The sequence below is a fragment of the Periophthalmus magnuspinnatus genome, chromosome 16, assembly GCF_009829125.3.
Source record: "Periophthalmus magnuspinnatus isolate fPerMag1 chromosome 16, fPerMag1.2.pri, whole genome shotgun sequence".
NCBI classification, from domain to species: domain Eukaryota; kingdom Metazoa; phylum Chordata; class Actinopteri; order Gobiiformes; family Gobiidae; genus Periophthalmus; species Periophthalmus magnuspinnatus.
Window position 1 is genome coordinate 33,878,235 of NC_047141.1, and position 13,104 is coordinate 33,891,338.

At 39.9% G+C, this 13,104-nt stretch overlaps 1 protein-coding gene across 1 annotated transcript in view; it reads left to right on the forward strand.

Annotated features, from left to right (window-relative positions):
- The window catches only part of adcy3a (adenylate cyclase 3a), a 31,844-nt gene extending 24,962 nt beyond the window's left edge, over nt 1-6,882 (forward strand). Inside the window, exons 18-22 of the mRNA XM_033980598.2 lie at nt 1,441-1,587; nt 1,914-2,027; nt 2,484-2,610; nt 3,942-4,066; nt 5,865-6,882. Of these exons, the coding sequence (XP_033836489.1) occupies nt 1,441-1,587; nt 1,914-2,027; nt 2,484-2,610; nt 3,942-4,066; nt 5,865-6,044 (693 nt within the window). The 3' untranslated portion in view covers nt 6,045-6,882. The remainder of the gene's footprint in view (nt 1-1,440; nt 1,588-1,913; nt 2,028-2,483; nt 2,611-3,941; nt 4,067-5,864) is intronic.
- Nucleotides 6,883-13,104: the final 6,222 nt, after the last annotated feature.

Consider the following 13,104-nt stretch of genomic DNA (forward strand, 5'->3'; position numbering starts at 1 on the left):
TTTTTAAACAGAGTATGTAACTTTCTGGAGTTTGGACGTCATCTGCATGAGTCTTAGGGGCCCAGAGTTTAACTATCGTCCTACTGAGGGCCCATGTGAGGCTTCTTGCCCCGGGCCCCCAAATCTGTCGAGGGGCCTGTTTTTAATGAGCATTTTAAAAGTACACAGGCCTGTTGTTATGACACATTTTGTTGTATTTTGTTTTTTTTAACCGTTTTCCTAAAGCAGGAATAAATACTTTAGTTTGTTAGTGTCAATAGTGAGCAGCAGGTGGCGTACTACACACACACACACACACACACACACACACACATACACACACACATATATATATATATATATATATATATATATATATATATATATATACATACATACACTCAGAGACTGGAAACATCATTTATTTCCTTTAAACTAATAATAAAATAAGACCAAACTGATCCAGATGTTTTATGTAACATGTTTTTATCTCTCAGGTAACGACAGAACAGCTTTGTGTAAATAAAAGTTCAAACATGACGAGATTTTCTGAGCTGAATATGAGCCGTAAATCATCTTCAATCAATTAATTTGTTCAATCATAATATTAATAATTAGAAGCCGATGTCTGATCCCAGAATCATATCATCTCGTGATTATCATGATACTTCCATACTAAGGTTTTATTTCATTTTTTTATACTTTTGGAGTTATTATTTCACCTGTTGTGTCTGTACATGAAAAAAATTAATCCCGATCTGGGAAATGGCTGATCCCTGACGTTTCCTACTGAAGCACAGAACTGAAAATGTGAAATTATTCAATACATGTTACAGATATTCACAACCACAACCTTTTTTTTTCTTTATTTTTTCTAATTTCTCCATTTTATAAACACACAGGAGACATCAGATAAATGGAATTAAGTAGTAAAGAATTTTTTTTAAATTGCTCTACATTTTTTTAAATATGCAAATATCCTTTGCTTTGTCAACAAATATTTATTATTTTTCTTCACTATATAATTCCATATATCTGATGTCTTCTGTGTGTAACATGTAGAAAGTAGTAAAAAATAAAGAAAAAAGCACTGAATGAAAGAGTCTAAACCTCTGACCGATGTCATGTTATTAGATATTCATTTATGATATGAACCATAGAGTCGTGTGATCAGTAGTGATTTATTATAGGGCCGTGTTTGGCGGCACGGTGACTGAGTGCCATCACTCATGTCTCACAGCAAGAAGGTTGGTTCGATCCCCGGGTCACCAGGCCTTTCTGTGTGGAGTTTTTCATGTTTCTCCCCGTGTCTGGATGGGTTTCCTCCGGGTACTCCGGTTTCCCCCATCAACCAAAACATGAACGCCCTTCGAGACAACTGTTGTTGTGATTTTGGGCGTTACAAAAATAAATGAATTGAATTGAATTGAATTGTTTATTTAGTGTTTTCTCCCGTCGCAGGAGCTGTACAGTCAGTCGTACGATGAGATTGGCGTTATGTTCGCGTCCATCCCAAACTTCTCTGACTTTTACACCGAGGAAAGCATCAACAACGGAGGCATCGAGTGTCTGCGCTTCCTCAACGAGATCATCTCGGACTTTGACAGTGTAAGACAAATGTTTATGTTATACACACAGATCTGTGTTTAAAGATGCACTGCGTAACTTTTCTGGAGGAGGGCAAGCTGTCTCCATAGAGATATTATGTCATTATCCTGGAGGTTCAGTGATCAGACCCGGACAAGAGCGTCTGAAAAAACGCTGTGGTTGACGTCACACTCACTAATTTCTCACCTCTTTAAAAACTGCCCAACCGTGGAGCTGCCAGGCGCCCTCTGCTGGACCGTCACATAGTTCAGCTTTGAATGTTCAGAGTCTCATTTCAGGCACCAGCCCATTTGAACAGCAGAAGTTCATTTATGATTCTGTTTCAGCTTTTGGATGAGCCTCAGTTTCGGTGTATCACCAAAATCAAGACGATCGGCAGCACGTACATGGCGGCGTCCGGGGTCACGCCCGACGTCTCCAACGGATTCTCCTGTGTCAAGGTTTGCACTGGGCCTCAGGGGCTTTTCTGTCTTTACCATAAAGACTCTGAAACTTTTCACACAAAGTAACGCCAAAGAAAACATTTGGCTTTCAAAGTGCCACCAGGACTAAACCAGGTCTAAACCGGGTCTAAACCGGGTCTAAACCGGGTCTAAACCAGGACTAAACCAGGACTATTCCAGGTCTAAACCAGGTCTATAATATATATATATATATATATATATATATATATATATATATATATATATATATATATATATATAAAATCCAGTTCTAAAAGGACAGAAAATGAGGAAATGCCCAGATTAAATAAAATTAGTTGAAAATGTCAGAGTGAAGTCACCTGATGCATCGAGTGGAGCTTTATGAAGATTGAGTTTGTTTGTGATGATTTTGTGATGTGTTTGTTTGTGATGATTTTGTGATGCGTTTGTTGTCGGTTCTGTTCTGATCAGAAGGAGGACCTGACCGACCGCGAGCGCTGGCAGCATTTGGCGGATCTCGCAGACTTCGCTTTGGCCATGAAAGTCACGCTCATGAACATTAACTACCAGTCCTTCAACAACTTCATGCTACGAATAGGTACAGTATTTACATTACATCTTTAGAATTGTATTTTTGTGTCATCGTCTCCATGGTAACGCACTTAACCCCACAGCCCATTTCTGTCACAGTTGTATACTCCACATACGTCTGTATCTGTACTTTTACTTAAAGTACATTTTAAACAGGTACTTAAATACTTAAGAGTAAAAAGTAAAAGTATTTCACACCAGTGTTGTTCAAGTGTAAATGTAGTGATGTAGATTAAAAAAATTAGACATAATTTGTTCAACAGAAACAAAAACAAATCAGTGTCTTAACTTTTCTTCTGAATTTTGTACAGTTGTCCCTCGCTATATTGTGGTTTACCTTTCGCGGTGTCAGTGTTTCATGGATATTTTTTTTGTGCAATTTTGCGTGTTTTTTTATGAACGTGCATTATGTTCTGCGTCCTGATTGGCTGTTGGACTGTAGACCATTGTGTCGTGCGTCCTGATTGGCTGTTGGACTGTAGACCATTGTGTCGTGCGTCCTGATTGGCTGTTGGACTGTAGACCATTGTGTCGTGCGTCCTGATTGGCTGTTGGACTGTAGACCATTGTGTCGTGCGTCCTGATTGGCTGTTGGACTGTAGACCATTGTGTCGTGCGTCCTGATTGGCTGTTGGACTGTAGACCATTGTCCATCAGTCTCCTCCGTGCCGTGTCTCCTGTCCAGTACAGAATGTGTTCAGACAAATTTACATAAACGTTGGATCTCAGTGTGACTCTGAAGTGCTGTACGTTTGCGATTTGTTTTCTCCCCGACAAAACCCACAATGTCGATGAAACGTTCTGCACCGACAAAGACGCCTACGAAGGTTTGAACTTTGAGAGAGTTTAAACGAGAGAGAAATGTGAGAAAATGTTAACGCCTGTGTGAGAAAAGTGTATAAAGTGTGTGGTGAGGGGTTTTACAGCAAAAACAGAGAGAATAATGTAAAAAATAAAGCTGATGCTTCACAGATTTCGCTTATTACGGGTTATTTTTAGAACGTGACCCTGAGATAAACCAGGGACCTGTGAATTTATTTTTCTTATGCTCAAACCGAAGCTTGAACTTGAAAACTTTAGCCAGGATGTTTCCACGAACATGATAAAAATAACTCCTCAAATGCACCGATGTAAACTACACCTACTGCTCTCAGATGTAGTGAAGTAAAAGTAAAAAGTATCCACTGTAAAATGTACTTAAGTAGTATTTTCTAGACACTTAACATCAAACACAGTATCACAAACATAGACTTGCACTGTTCTCTGTGGTTCTATGACAAGAAATGATGGCTTATTTTTATTATTTGTATTTTGAAAGATGCTTCATATTCACCTCAGGTTTAAATAAAGGCGGAGTGCTCGCTGGAGTGATCGGAGCTCGTAAACCTCACTACGACATCTGGGGAAACACGGTGAATGTGGCCAGTCGTATGGAGTCGACTGGAGTCATGGGAAATATACAGGTTCACAGGAAATATACACACTTCCTCCACAAACCACACCCTTCTGCTCCAACCACAGCTCCACTGGCTCCCCATCACGCCGAGCACAAAACTCTGCTTCTCACATTCAAAACCGTCCACAACTTCGCACCTCCATCTCTCTCTGAGTTCTTCCTCATTGCCACGCCTGTCCCCTCCTTCTTCCTCCTCTTCCTCCTCCGCCTCCTCTTCTTCCACCCTGGAACACCCTCCTTTTGACCTCACTCTCAAACTTCAAATCCTGACTCAAAACCTCCCTCTGATGTTTGAATCATAAGAGAAACAACTGTCCCGGACATTCCTCATGCAGTTGCTTCTTTATGGTTCTCATGTCTTTTAAGAGTTAGTTTTTTTTCTATAAACCTTGTGGAGTTAAAGGACACACATTATACTCTGTTAAATCTTCAGTATCTCCTATAAATCTAAGTTAAACTCACTACATTTTAGCAGTAGATAAACTGAACCTTCTGACAGTTAAAATTCTATCAGTACTTAAACTCGGGGAAGTAAAAATAATGTTTTTTAAGTGTTCACCATTTTCGTTTTCGCCCTGAACATCTCAATCCAACTCACTTTGCGTCACATTTAAAGCATTTCCGGGTTTATGTCTCTTATTTGATTCTCGATGTTACGTTTCGTTTATCGTCTGAGGTTTATTCACAAACACATTTTCTTTAAGATCGACCCACAGGAAGAAATCAGGACTAGTCAGGTCTGTGGAGATACTGCCCCCTGTCTTTGACAAACACTTATTATTCCTTTAATGGCGTTTACTCTCGGGGCGTCTCTGGGATTAAAATGTCGAATTTGACCCATGTGACTCAAAGTTCCACTGGACACTGAGGCTCGTTCCTCGGGGCTGGATTTGCTCAGATTAATGTGGGAAGGAAATAAAAAATATTTAGAAACAAAAGAGTTATGAATTTACAAAATAGACTTTTTTCCCTGGAGCTGTATTCTTCTTTGTTGAATCCTGTTTAATAAGTCGTTTCCCTCTGAGCACTTAAAATACATGCAGTTTATAATTTCCCGGGATTGTTATGTCACAGGTAAAAGCTGGGAGGTCTCCTGTTCTGTTTTCAAGTCCATAAGTCTTTGCCAGACTCATTCTACGGATTACTCCTGCAAGCTTCTGTTGGCATTAGACGTACACCGATATTGGCTCTTTCATGGCAGATGTGATATCGATTGTTTAGAATCTAGACAAAACATGGATGATAAAGTCTGCTGGTATTTTTTGGCAGATTTTGTTTTTTTCCCCAAATATACAATTTCACTTGATTGTAAACATATCTATTCAATTCAATTCATTTATTTTTGTAATTTTGTAATCTACCACCCTGTTTTACTACAAATTGAATAAGAGCTGTGTCGTCACCTTTTGTGCAGTGTCGTCTTTGCACTAAACTGTTCAAATGAAGCTCAACCCAAACGCTAGAAACCAGATACACCAAAAACTGCAAATATCTAATATCTGCTCATTATATCGGTCTGTTTCTAGTTAGTGTATCAGGAAATGTTGCTAAAACCTAGTTGTGGTTTGCTTATTCAATAGTAATTCCCTCTTCGGCCAGTAGATGGTGATCTAACCCCAGTTTCCACTATTGTAGAAACACAGAAACAAGATGTGCAGGTCGTCATTATTTTACAAACCCAAAGCAAAGATGCTCAAAATCAAGTTTAATGACCAAAAACAAAAGTCATGCATAATGTTTGTCCTTTTATTAACAATTGTGCAGTGCATTTTGACATGTCACTAAACCGAGTGTGTCTCCCCCAGGTGGTGGAGGACTGCTACAACATCCTGAAGGAGTACGGGTTCCGGTTCGTCCGTCGAGGGCCCATTTTTGTTAAAGGCAAAGGCGAACTGCTCACGTACTTCTTAAAGGGGCGGGACAAACAGGGCTCCTTCATTAACGGCTCCTCTGTTACGTTGCCGCATCAGGTGGTGGACAGTTAAGGACGAGTGGCTCCGCCCAAAGGCGATGATTTTCATAATGGACAGAACACTGACTTTCCTGAAATCAACCACTGTTTAACCTTAACCATTCTCGAGACATGGGCTGCCATTTTGAGGACCAGCAGAAATGGTAAAACATGCCAAGAGGTCGTAATGGAGGAGTTTTATTTCCTTAATGATTCACGATGCCAAGCTTAAAACTTCAAATTATGTGTGTTTTTTATTTTATTTGTGGAAAGATAGAAGAAGTTAAATGTTGCTCAATTACGCAATTTTTAAAGTTATGGTATGTAACTTTTTGGCCAAAAAAAGGCTAAAACATTTTTAATTTTGTGTTTTTATTGCACTGAAAAACTGCGTCCTTACTGTGAGCGGGCTCGCCTCTCCACAAACCTGCCTCCTCCTCATGATACTTGTTTCCATGGAAATGTTGTCCTGTATTCCACAGTATGAAGAATGTTCCAAAGTATGGTTTTAATTTTCTATGGAATCATGCAGATAATGTGCCACCTCCAGGAAGTTACACACTGTGCCTTTAATTATTTATATGGTCACATTTTTATTTAGGAACATCAAGGAACCACACACACATTCACACACCAGTGCACACACACACACTGGGCTGAGGGGGGTTAAGTGTCTTGCCCAAGGACACAACAACAGTCTTTATCTGTAGGAGCTGGACTCGCACCATCAGCCTGTGGGTCAGTGATTCTGACACAGAATCAATAATGTTTATGTTGAGAGCGGGATTCAAACCGGCAACCTTCAGATCAGTGGACAAACACTCCACCAACTGAGCCACATTTACAGTTAAAGTCTGCCGGGTTTGGGTTGAGGGTGGTGTTGAGGGTGGTGTTATCTCCAGCTCCATGTCAGGTCCATTACTTGTATAATGTTAAACATCCACACGGGAAAATGTTTAGTGTCAAATCTATTTTTTGTTTTATTATTATTATTATTATTATTATTATTATTATTATTATTATAAGATCATTATTATTAAGATCATATTTTACCATTTGAAACATCTGAAACAAAATGTGCCTGTAAAAGTCTTGGTTGACGTAGATTCTAAAATTCACAATTATTTATAATTAATTAGTTTTTTGTTTTTTGCAGTTTCTTTAACCTTTTTCTTTTAGACGATAAACACATTTACATTTTTTTTCCTCAAAACTATAACTTCTTGTTCTCAAAATTACAAAATTAACTGCAAAAAAAGTGGAAAAAAATCTGATACATTTTTGTTTTTAAGATAAAAATGCAATTTTATTCAATTTTCGCAGCTTTTTGGACAGTTTTCACGTAGAAGACAAACTCAAATATTCTGTTTCCAAATCTTAAAATCATTTCTCAATATGTCGCCGTCTCAACTGGACGTTTTTGAAGGACACTGTGGGACATTTCTGTAACCGTGGTTCTATCTTTCCACAAATATAACATGTGTCAGAGTTGCCGTGGAGAGTGTGGGTTTCTGGTGCATGTGTGTGGATGTGTGTATGCAGGTGTGTGGGTGGGGGTGGGTGTGCAGGTGTGTGTGTATGTGGGTGCGGGTGTGTGTGTGTTTGTGTGCGGGTGCGGGTGTGTGCAGGTGTGTGTGTGCGGGTGCAGGTGTGTGTGTGTGTGGAACTTTTTCATCTTGTTTTGAACTGATTTGAGGTCAGACCCTGAAGGCCTCGTGGACACAGTGATGGGAAGAAAACTGAATCTTTGGAATATCCAAAGTCAGTCACACTGTGGGACACACTGAGTGAAGAGACAGTAGAACATGGAGGAGGAGAGATCGATCGATATGGGGATTTTTTTATGGCCGATACCGACAGTTTAGAATCCAGAAAAAAACGATTGCCAATATTTTTGGCCAATTTGAATATTTCCCACAAATGCTGCTGTTAAATGTGCCACAGACTCACAGGCGTCACACCACAGCCCTGAGAGGCCTGTGTTGTCACGTTTTGTGCAGTTTTCTGTTTGCACGAGTCTTAAAAGCTTTATGTGTGTTTTTTATGCAGCAGGTCGGGCAAATCGATATTGGCCTCTGCTGGAGATGCAAGGCCGATACCCCATACCTTAAAAAGTGCAAATATCGGCTCGATATATCAGCAGCATATGGGTCTCTCTCTATGGAGGTGAAATTCTAACGGTATAAAATGGAAGTGCCTCACTGTAGCTGCGGTGGAAGGAAAACACCTTCAAATATTTAAAAAGTTCAATCTTTTCATTACAGCAAAAAAGTTAAAAATAAAAATACTTGAAATGACTTTGAACAGATATATTTTATTATCTTGCACTAAAGGAGCACCATGTAACTTTTCTGGTGGAGGTCAGCTGCCGCTTGCTCGTCGCCGTGTTGCCTGAAATGCTTCACACTACGGCATTAAACTGAACTATGTTGGGTTTGTCTGAGATCGAGGTGTTTGTGTTGCTAAAAGAAATCACTTGAAAAATGTGTATTTGTGCTGTAAACGTCGTCACCCTTCCACAGATCTGACTTCCTCCTTGTATCCATGGATGTAGATACATTTAAGGCCGTACTGTGGAACATTCCTGACATCTCCATGGAAATCAACCAATGACAAACGCTCCATATTAGGCCTTTACCTCTGGACAGTTTTGATTCCAGCACACAGATGTTTAGTTTTCCTTCCACTGTGAGCCGATCGCTACATTTAACAAAAACAGATTATTCTTTGTCCAAACATTGTATTTTGAACTGTTTAAAATGTTAAGAATGTGGAGGTCTGGGGTCTGTACCTGTTGTAAAGCCCACGGCTGTGCTCTGAAAATGGGATAAGTGCAATAGATCCCTCCCTCTACTTCTCTCTGAACCATCTCTTCCCCTTTAAACTGTATTTTTATAATGTCATTTCATTTAGTTGTATTTATGTGTAAATATAGAGTGTTTAATGATCGCAGATGTATTTATTTCAGAACTATGGCGTAATCTTTGGTGCAGGTTCATTCTTTTTTTTTTGTTCTTTTTGTCAGACCAGAGTTTGTTTACCTGCTTTCACTTCCTGTGTCCTTCCTGAGCAGCGTCACGTGATGGTTTAGGGGAAGCTTACGCCCCCTGCTGTCTGCCTTCTGCAGGACTGTGTCCTCTGTGTGACGTGGTCCACAGTCTGTAAAGACGTGACTGAGCGAGTGTCACGTCACCACAGCTTCAGCTCCACATGAAGCTCATCGGGGCTGGAGCAGGTGTAGGTATTTGGACTTCTGACCGTGAGTGTCATAGCAACCAAAGAGCCAATCAGGAGCGAGGCTGTTGAAGGTAACGCCCCTTCTCCTCCGCACTGCTGGTTTAGCAGAGAGCGGGGAATTAGCAACACTGTCAGTTAGAACCATTTGGAACCTGGATTTAAACATCGTCAAAGTCGAGACCTGTGTCACATCTTCAGGAAATAAAATTGAAAAATTGAAATAGGAAGAATGTTCCAGGTTTAAACAACAAAACTGAAACACTGATTCACCAGGTTTAGTCCCGGTTTAGACCCGGTTTAGTCCTGGTTTAGACCTGGTTTAATCCTGGTTTAGTCCTGGTTTAGTCCTGGTTTAGTCCTGGTTTAGTCCCGGTTTACTCCCGGTTCAGTCCTGGTTCAGTCCTGGTTCAGTCCCGGTTTAGTCCTGGTTTAGTCCTGGTTTAGTCCTGGTTTAGTCCTGGTTCAGTCCTGGTTCAGTCCTGGTTCAGTCCTGGTTTAGACCCGGTTCAGTCCTGGTTTAGTCCTGGTTTAGTCCTGGTTTAGTCCTCCTCATGTGAGATGTTCTTTGGTGCTGGTCCAGACTTGTGGCTCCTGTAGCGCAGAGACTTTAAAGCAGCTCTGTGTGAACTACACCTACACCGTCACTACACCATCACCGTCACTACACCATCACCGTCACTACACCGTCACTACACCTTCACTACACCATCACCGTCACTACACCGTCATGTGACACTGAGGACTCTACAGGCAGTGAAACATTAAGCAGTTAAACTTTTGGCTCATTCAAACTGATTCTTTTGTTTCTTACACAATGAAAATGTGAAAAGTGCCAATGATAAATAATAATTAACGTGGCTTCAATGTCAAAGCTCTGACCACAGCTGTTTACTGCACATTTCAAACATAACCTCATGATTCTGTTTTCAATTCTTTGTTTTTTGTCCAAGGTTTTAAAAAAGGCCCATGACTCTGTTTCTGATCTAATGTTTCCTCGTCACACACAGACCTGGAGTTGTGTTTTGTTTCATTCTCACATGTTTAACACACAAACCTGCAGATTTAGGCTGAGTTCTTCTCTCAAACTGAAAACACTCTGTTCCACCTTGTGATGTCATCATGTGGTGATACAGGAAGTGCTCCACTGTGTTTTTAAACTCCACACACACACTCTAGAATTATTTGGATCATTTCAGGCCTTAAATAGCCACTTATCTCTACTGAACTAAAGGTAAAAGGAGCTGTTCACTTGAAAACTACCACTTGATGACATCACAAGGTGGAACAGAGCATTTTGATCTTTGTAGATGTGACAGACTAATAATAAAGTGTGACTCAAACATGTGAATGAAACAAAACACAGCTCCAGGTCTGTTTTTGAGGAGGTTAGAAGATGAATTAAAGCTACAGGAGTCATTTTTGTGTGATACAGGACCTTTAAAGGGAATATTCAAATATTTGCTGTTTTTTGTGCAGTTAAAAAGTCAAGCAGAATAATCCATTGAGAAAGATACTTATTGTTTTTCTTTCAAATTAACCACAAACTAAATAACAAAATTATATCCATTAAATCATCAACTTGTAAATGTGTCACACAAACAGGTCCAAAAATACACATTAAAATATGTTAATGCTGATCTATATGTGTGTGTGTGTCTGTGTGTGTGTCTGTGTGTATTGTGTGTGCGTATGTGTGTATCGTGTCTGTGCGTATGTGTGTGTATTGTGTGTCTGTGTGTGTGCGTGTGTGTTTGTGTGGTGAGTGCCTTGAAGGTGGAGCCTTATAGAAACATGTGACCATTTTCCATTTATACTGTGGAACATTCCGATAAAAGCATTACACATCTCCATGGAGACAAGCAGGTGGCCCCAGAAAAGTTTCACAGGGACTTTTAAAGTGAAACATTCAAACTGCAGCAGGATGGTTCCAGTGGTGCTGTCTGCTCATCTGACACTAAAAGGGTCTATAGCGCTGACAGTGGTGAAAGAGCAGAACTACACCGTAGCTCAAATCGAGTTGGTCTGAGTTTTATTCACAGTTGTGGTTCGTGTTTGAAGTTTAAAGAGACTGGTTTAAAGGAGGTTCATGTTGCTCTTTAAGTTGAAGTCTGTGTGTCCTCTTAAGCTCACATTTATACTGTGTGTCCTCTTAGGTCACATTTATACTGTGTGTCCTCTTAGGTCACATTTATACTGTGTGTCCTCTTAGGTCACATTTATACTGTGTGTCCTCTTAGGTCACATTTATACTGTGTGTCCTCTTAAGGTCACATTTATACTGTGTGTCCTCTTAGGTCACATTTATACTGTGTGTCCTCTTAAGCTCACATTTATACTGTGTGTCCTCTTAAGGTCACATTTATACTGTGTGTCCTCTTAAGGTCACATTTATACTGTGTGTCCTCTTAGATCACATTTATACTGTGTGTCCTCTTAAGGTCACATTTATACTGTGTGTCCTCTTAGGTCACATTTATACTGTGTGTCCTCTTAAGGTCACATTTATACTGTGTGTCCTCTTAGGTCACATTTATACTGTGTGTCCTCTTAAGGTCACATTTATACTGTGTGTCCTCTTAGGTCACATTTATACTGTGTGTCCTCTTAAGGTCACATTTATACTGTGTGTCCTCTTAGGTCACATTTATACTGTGTGTCCTCTTAAGGTCACATTTATACTGTGTGTCCTCTTAGGTCACATTTATACTGTGTGTCCTCTTAAGCTCACATTTATACTGTGTGTCCTCTTAAGGTCACATTTATACTGTGTGTCCTCTTAAGGTCACATTTATACTGTGTGTCCTCTTAAGGTCACATTTATACTGTGTGTCCTCTTAGATCACATTTATACTGTGTGTCCTCTTAAGGTCACATTTATACTGTGTGTCCTCTTAGGTCACATTTATACTGTGTGTCCTCTTAAGGTCACATTTATACTGTGTGTCCTCTTAGGTCACATTTATACTGTGTGTCCTCTTAAGGTCACATTTATACTGTGTGTCCTCTTAGGTCACATTTATACTGTGTGTCCTCTTAAGGTCACATTTATACTGTGTGTCCTCTTAGGTCACATTTATACTGTGTGTCCTCTTAAGCTCACATTTATACTGTGTGTCCTCTTAAGGTCACATTTATACTGTGTGTCCTCTTAAGGTCACATTTATACTGTGTGTCCTCTTAGGTCACATTTATACTGTGTGTCTACTCTTAAGGTCACATTTATACTGTGTGTCCTCTTAAGGTCACATTTATACTGTGTGTCTACTCTTAAGGTCACATTTATACTGTGTGTCCTCTTAAGGTCACATTTATACTGTGTGTCTACTCTTAAGGTCACATTTATACTGTGTGTCCTCTTAAGGTCACATTTATACTGTGTGTCCTCTTAAGGTCACATTTATACTGTGTGTCCTCTTAAGGTCACATTCATAATGTGTGTCCTCTTAAGGTCAGATGAATAAAATAAGAACAAAACCAAGTGGGTTTTTTGTGTGTGAATATTTTGAGGGTTGTCTTGTCTCCTACATTTTTCAGGCAACTGAGAAACAATCTGCAGCCTCCCATCTGTGGTTTAGGGCTTTAAAGATTTGCTCTTGGGTTCAGTTAGTCCTGTTTCAGTCCTGCTTCAGTCCTGTTTTAGTCCTGCTTCAGTCCAGCTTCAGTCCTGGTTTAGTCCTGTTTTAGTCCTGTTTCAGCTCAGTTTCAGTCCCGCTTCAGTCCTGTTTAGTTTGTTTTGATAAGAGGTGTGTGAAAGTTTAAACTCTTCCTTAATCTGAGACCTAAAGGTAAGTGGATAATCTCACTTAATCCTCTGGAGAAACTTGACTTTTGTCTCCTGAGTCAGTTTAAGGTTGTGA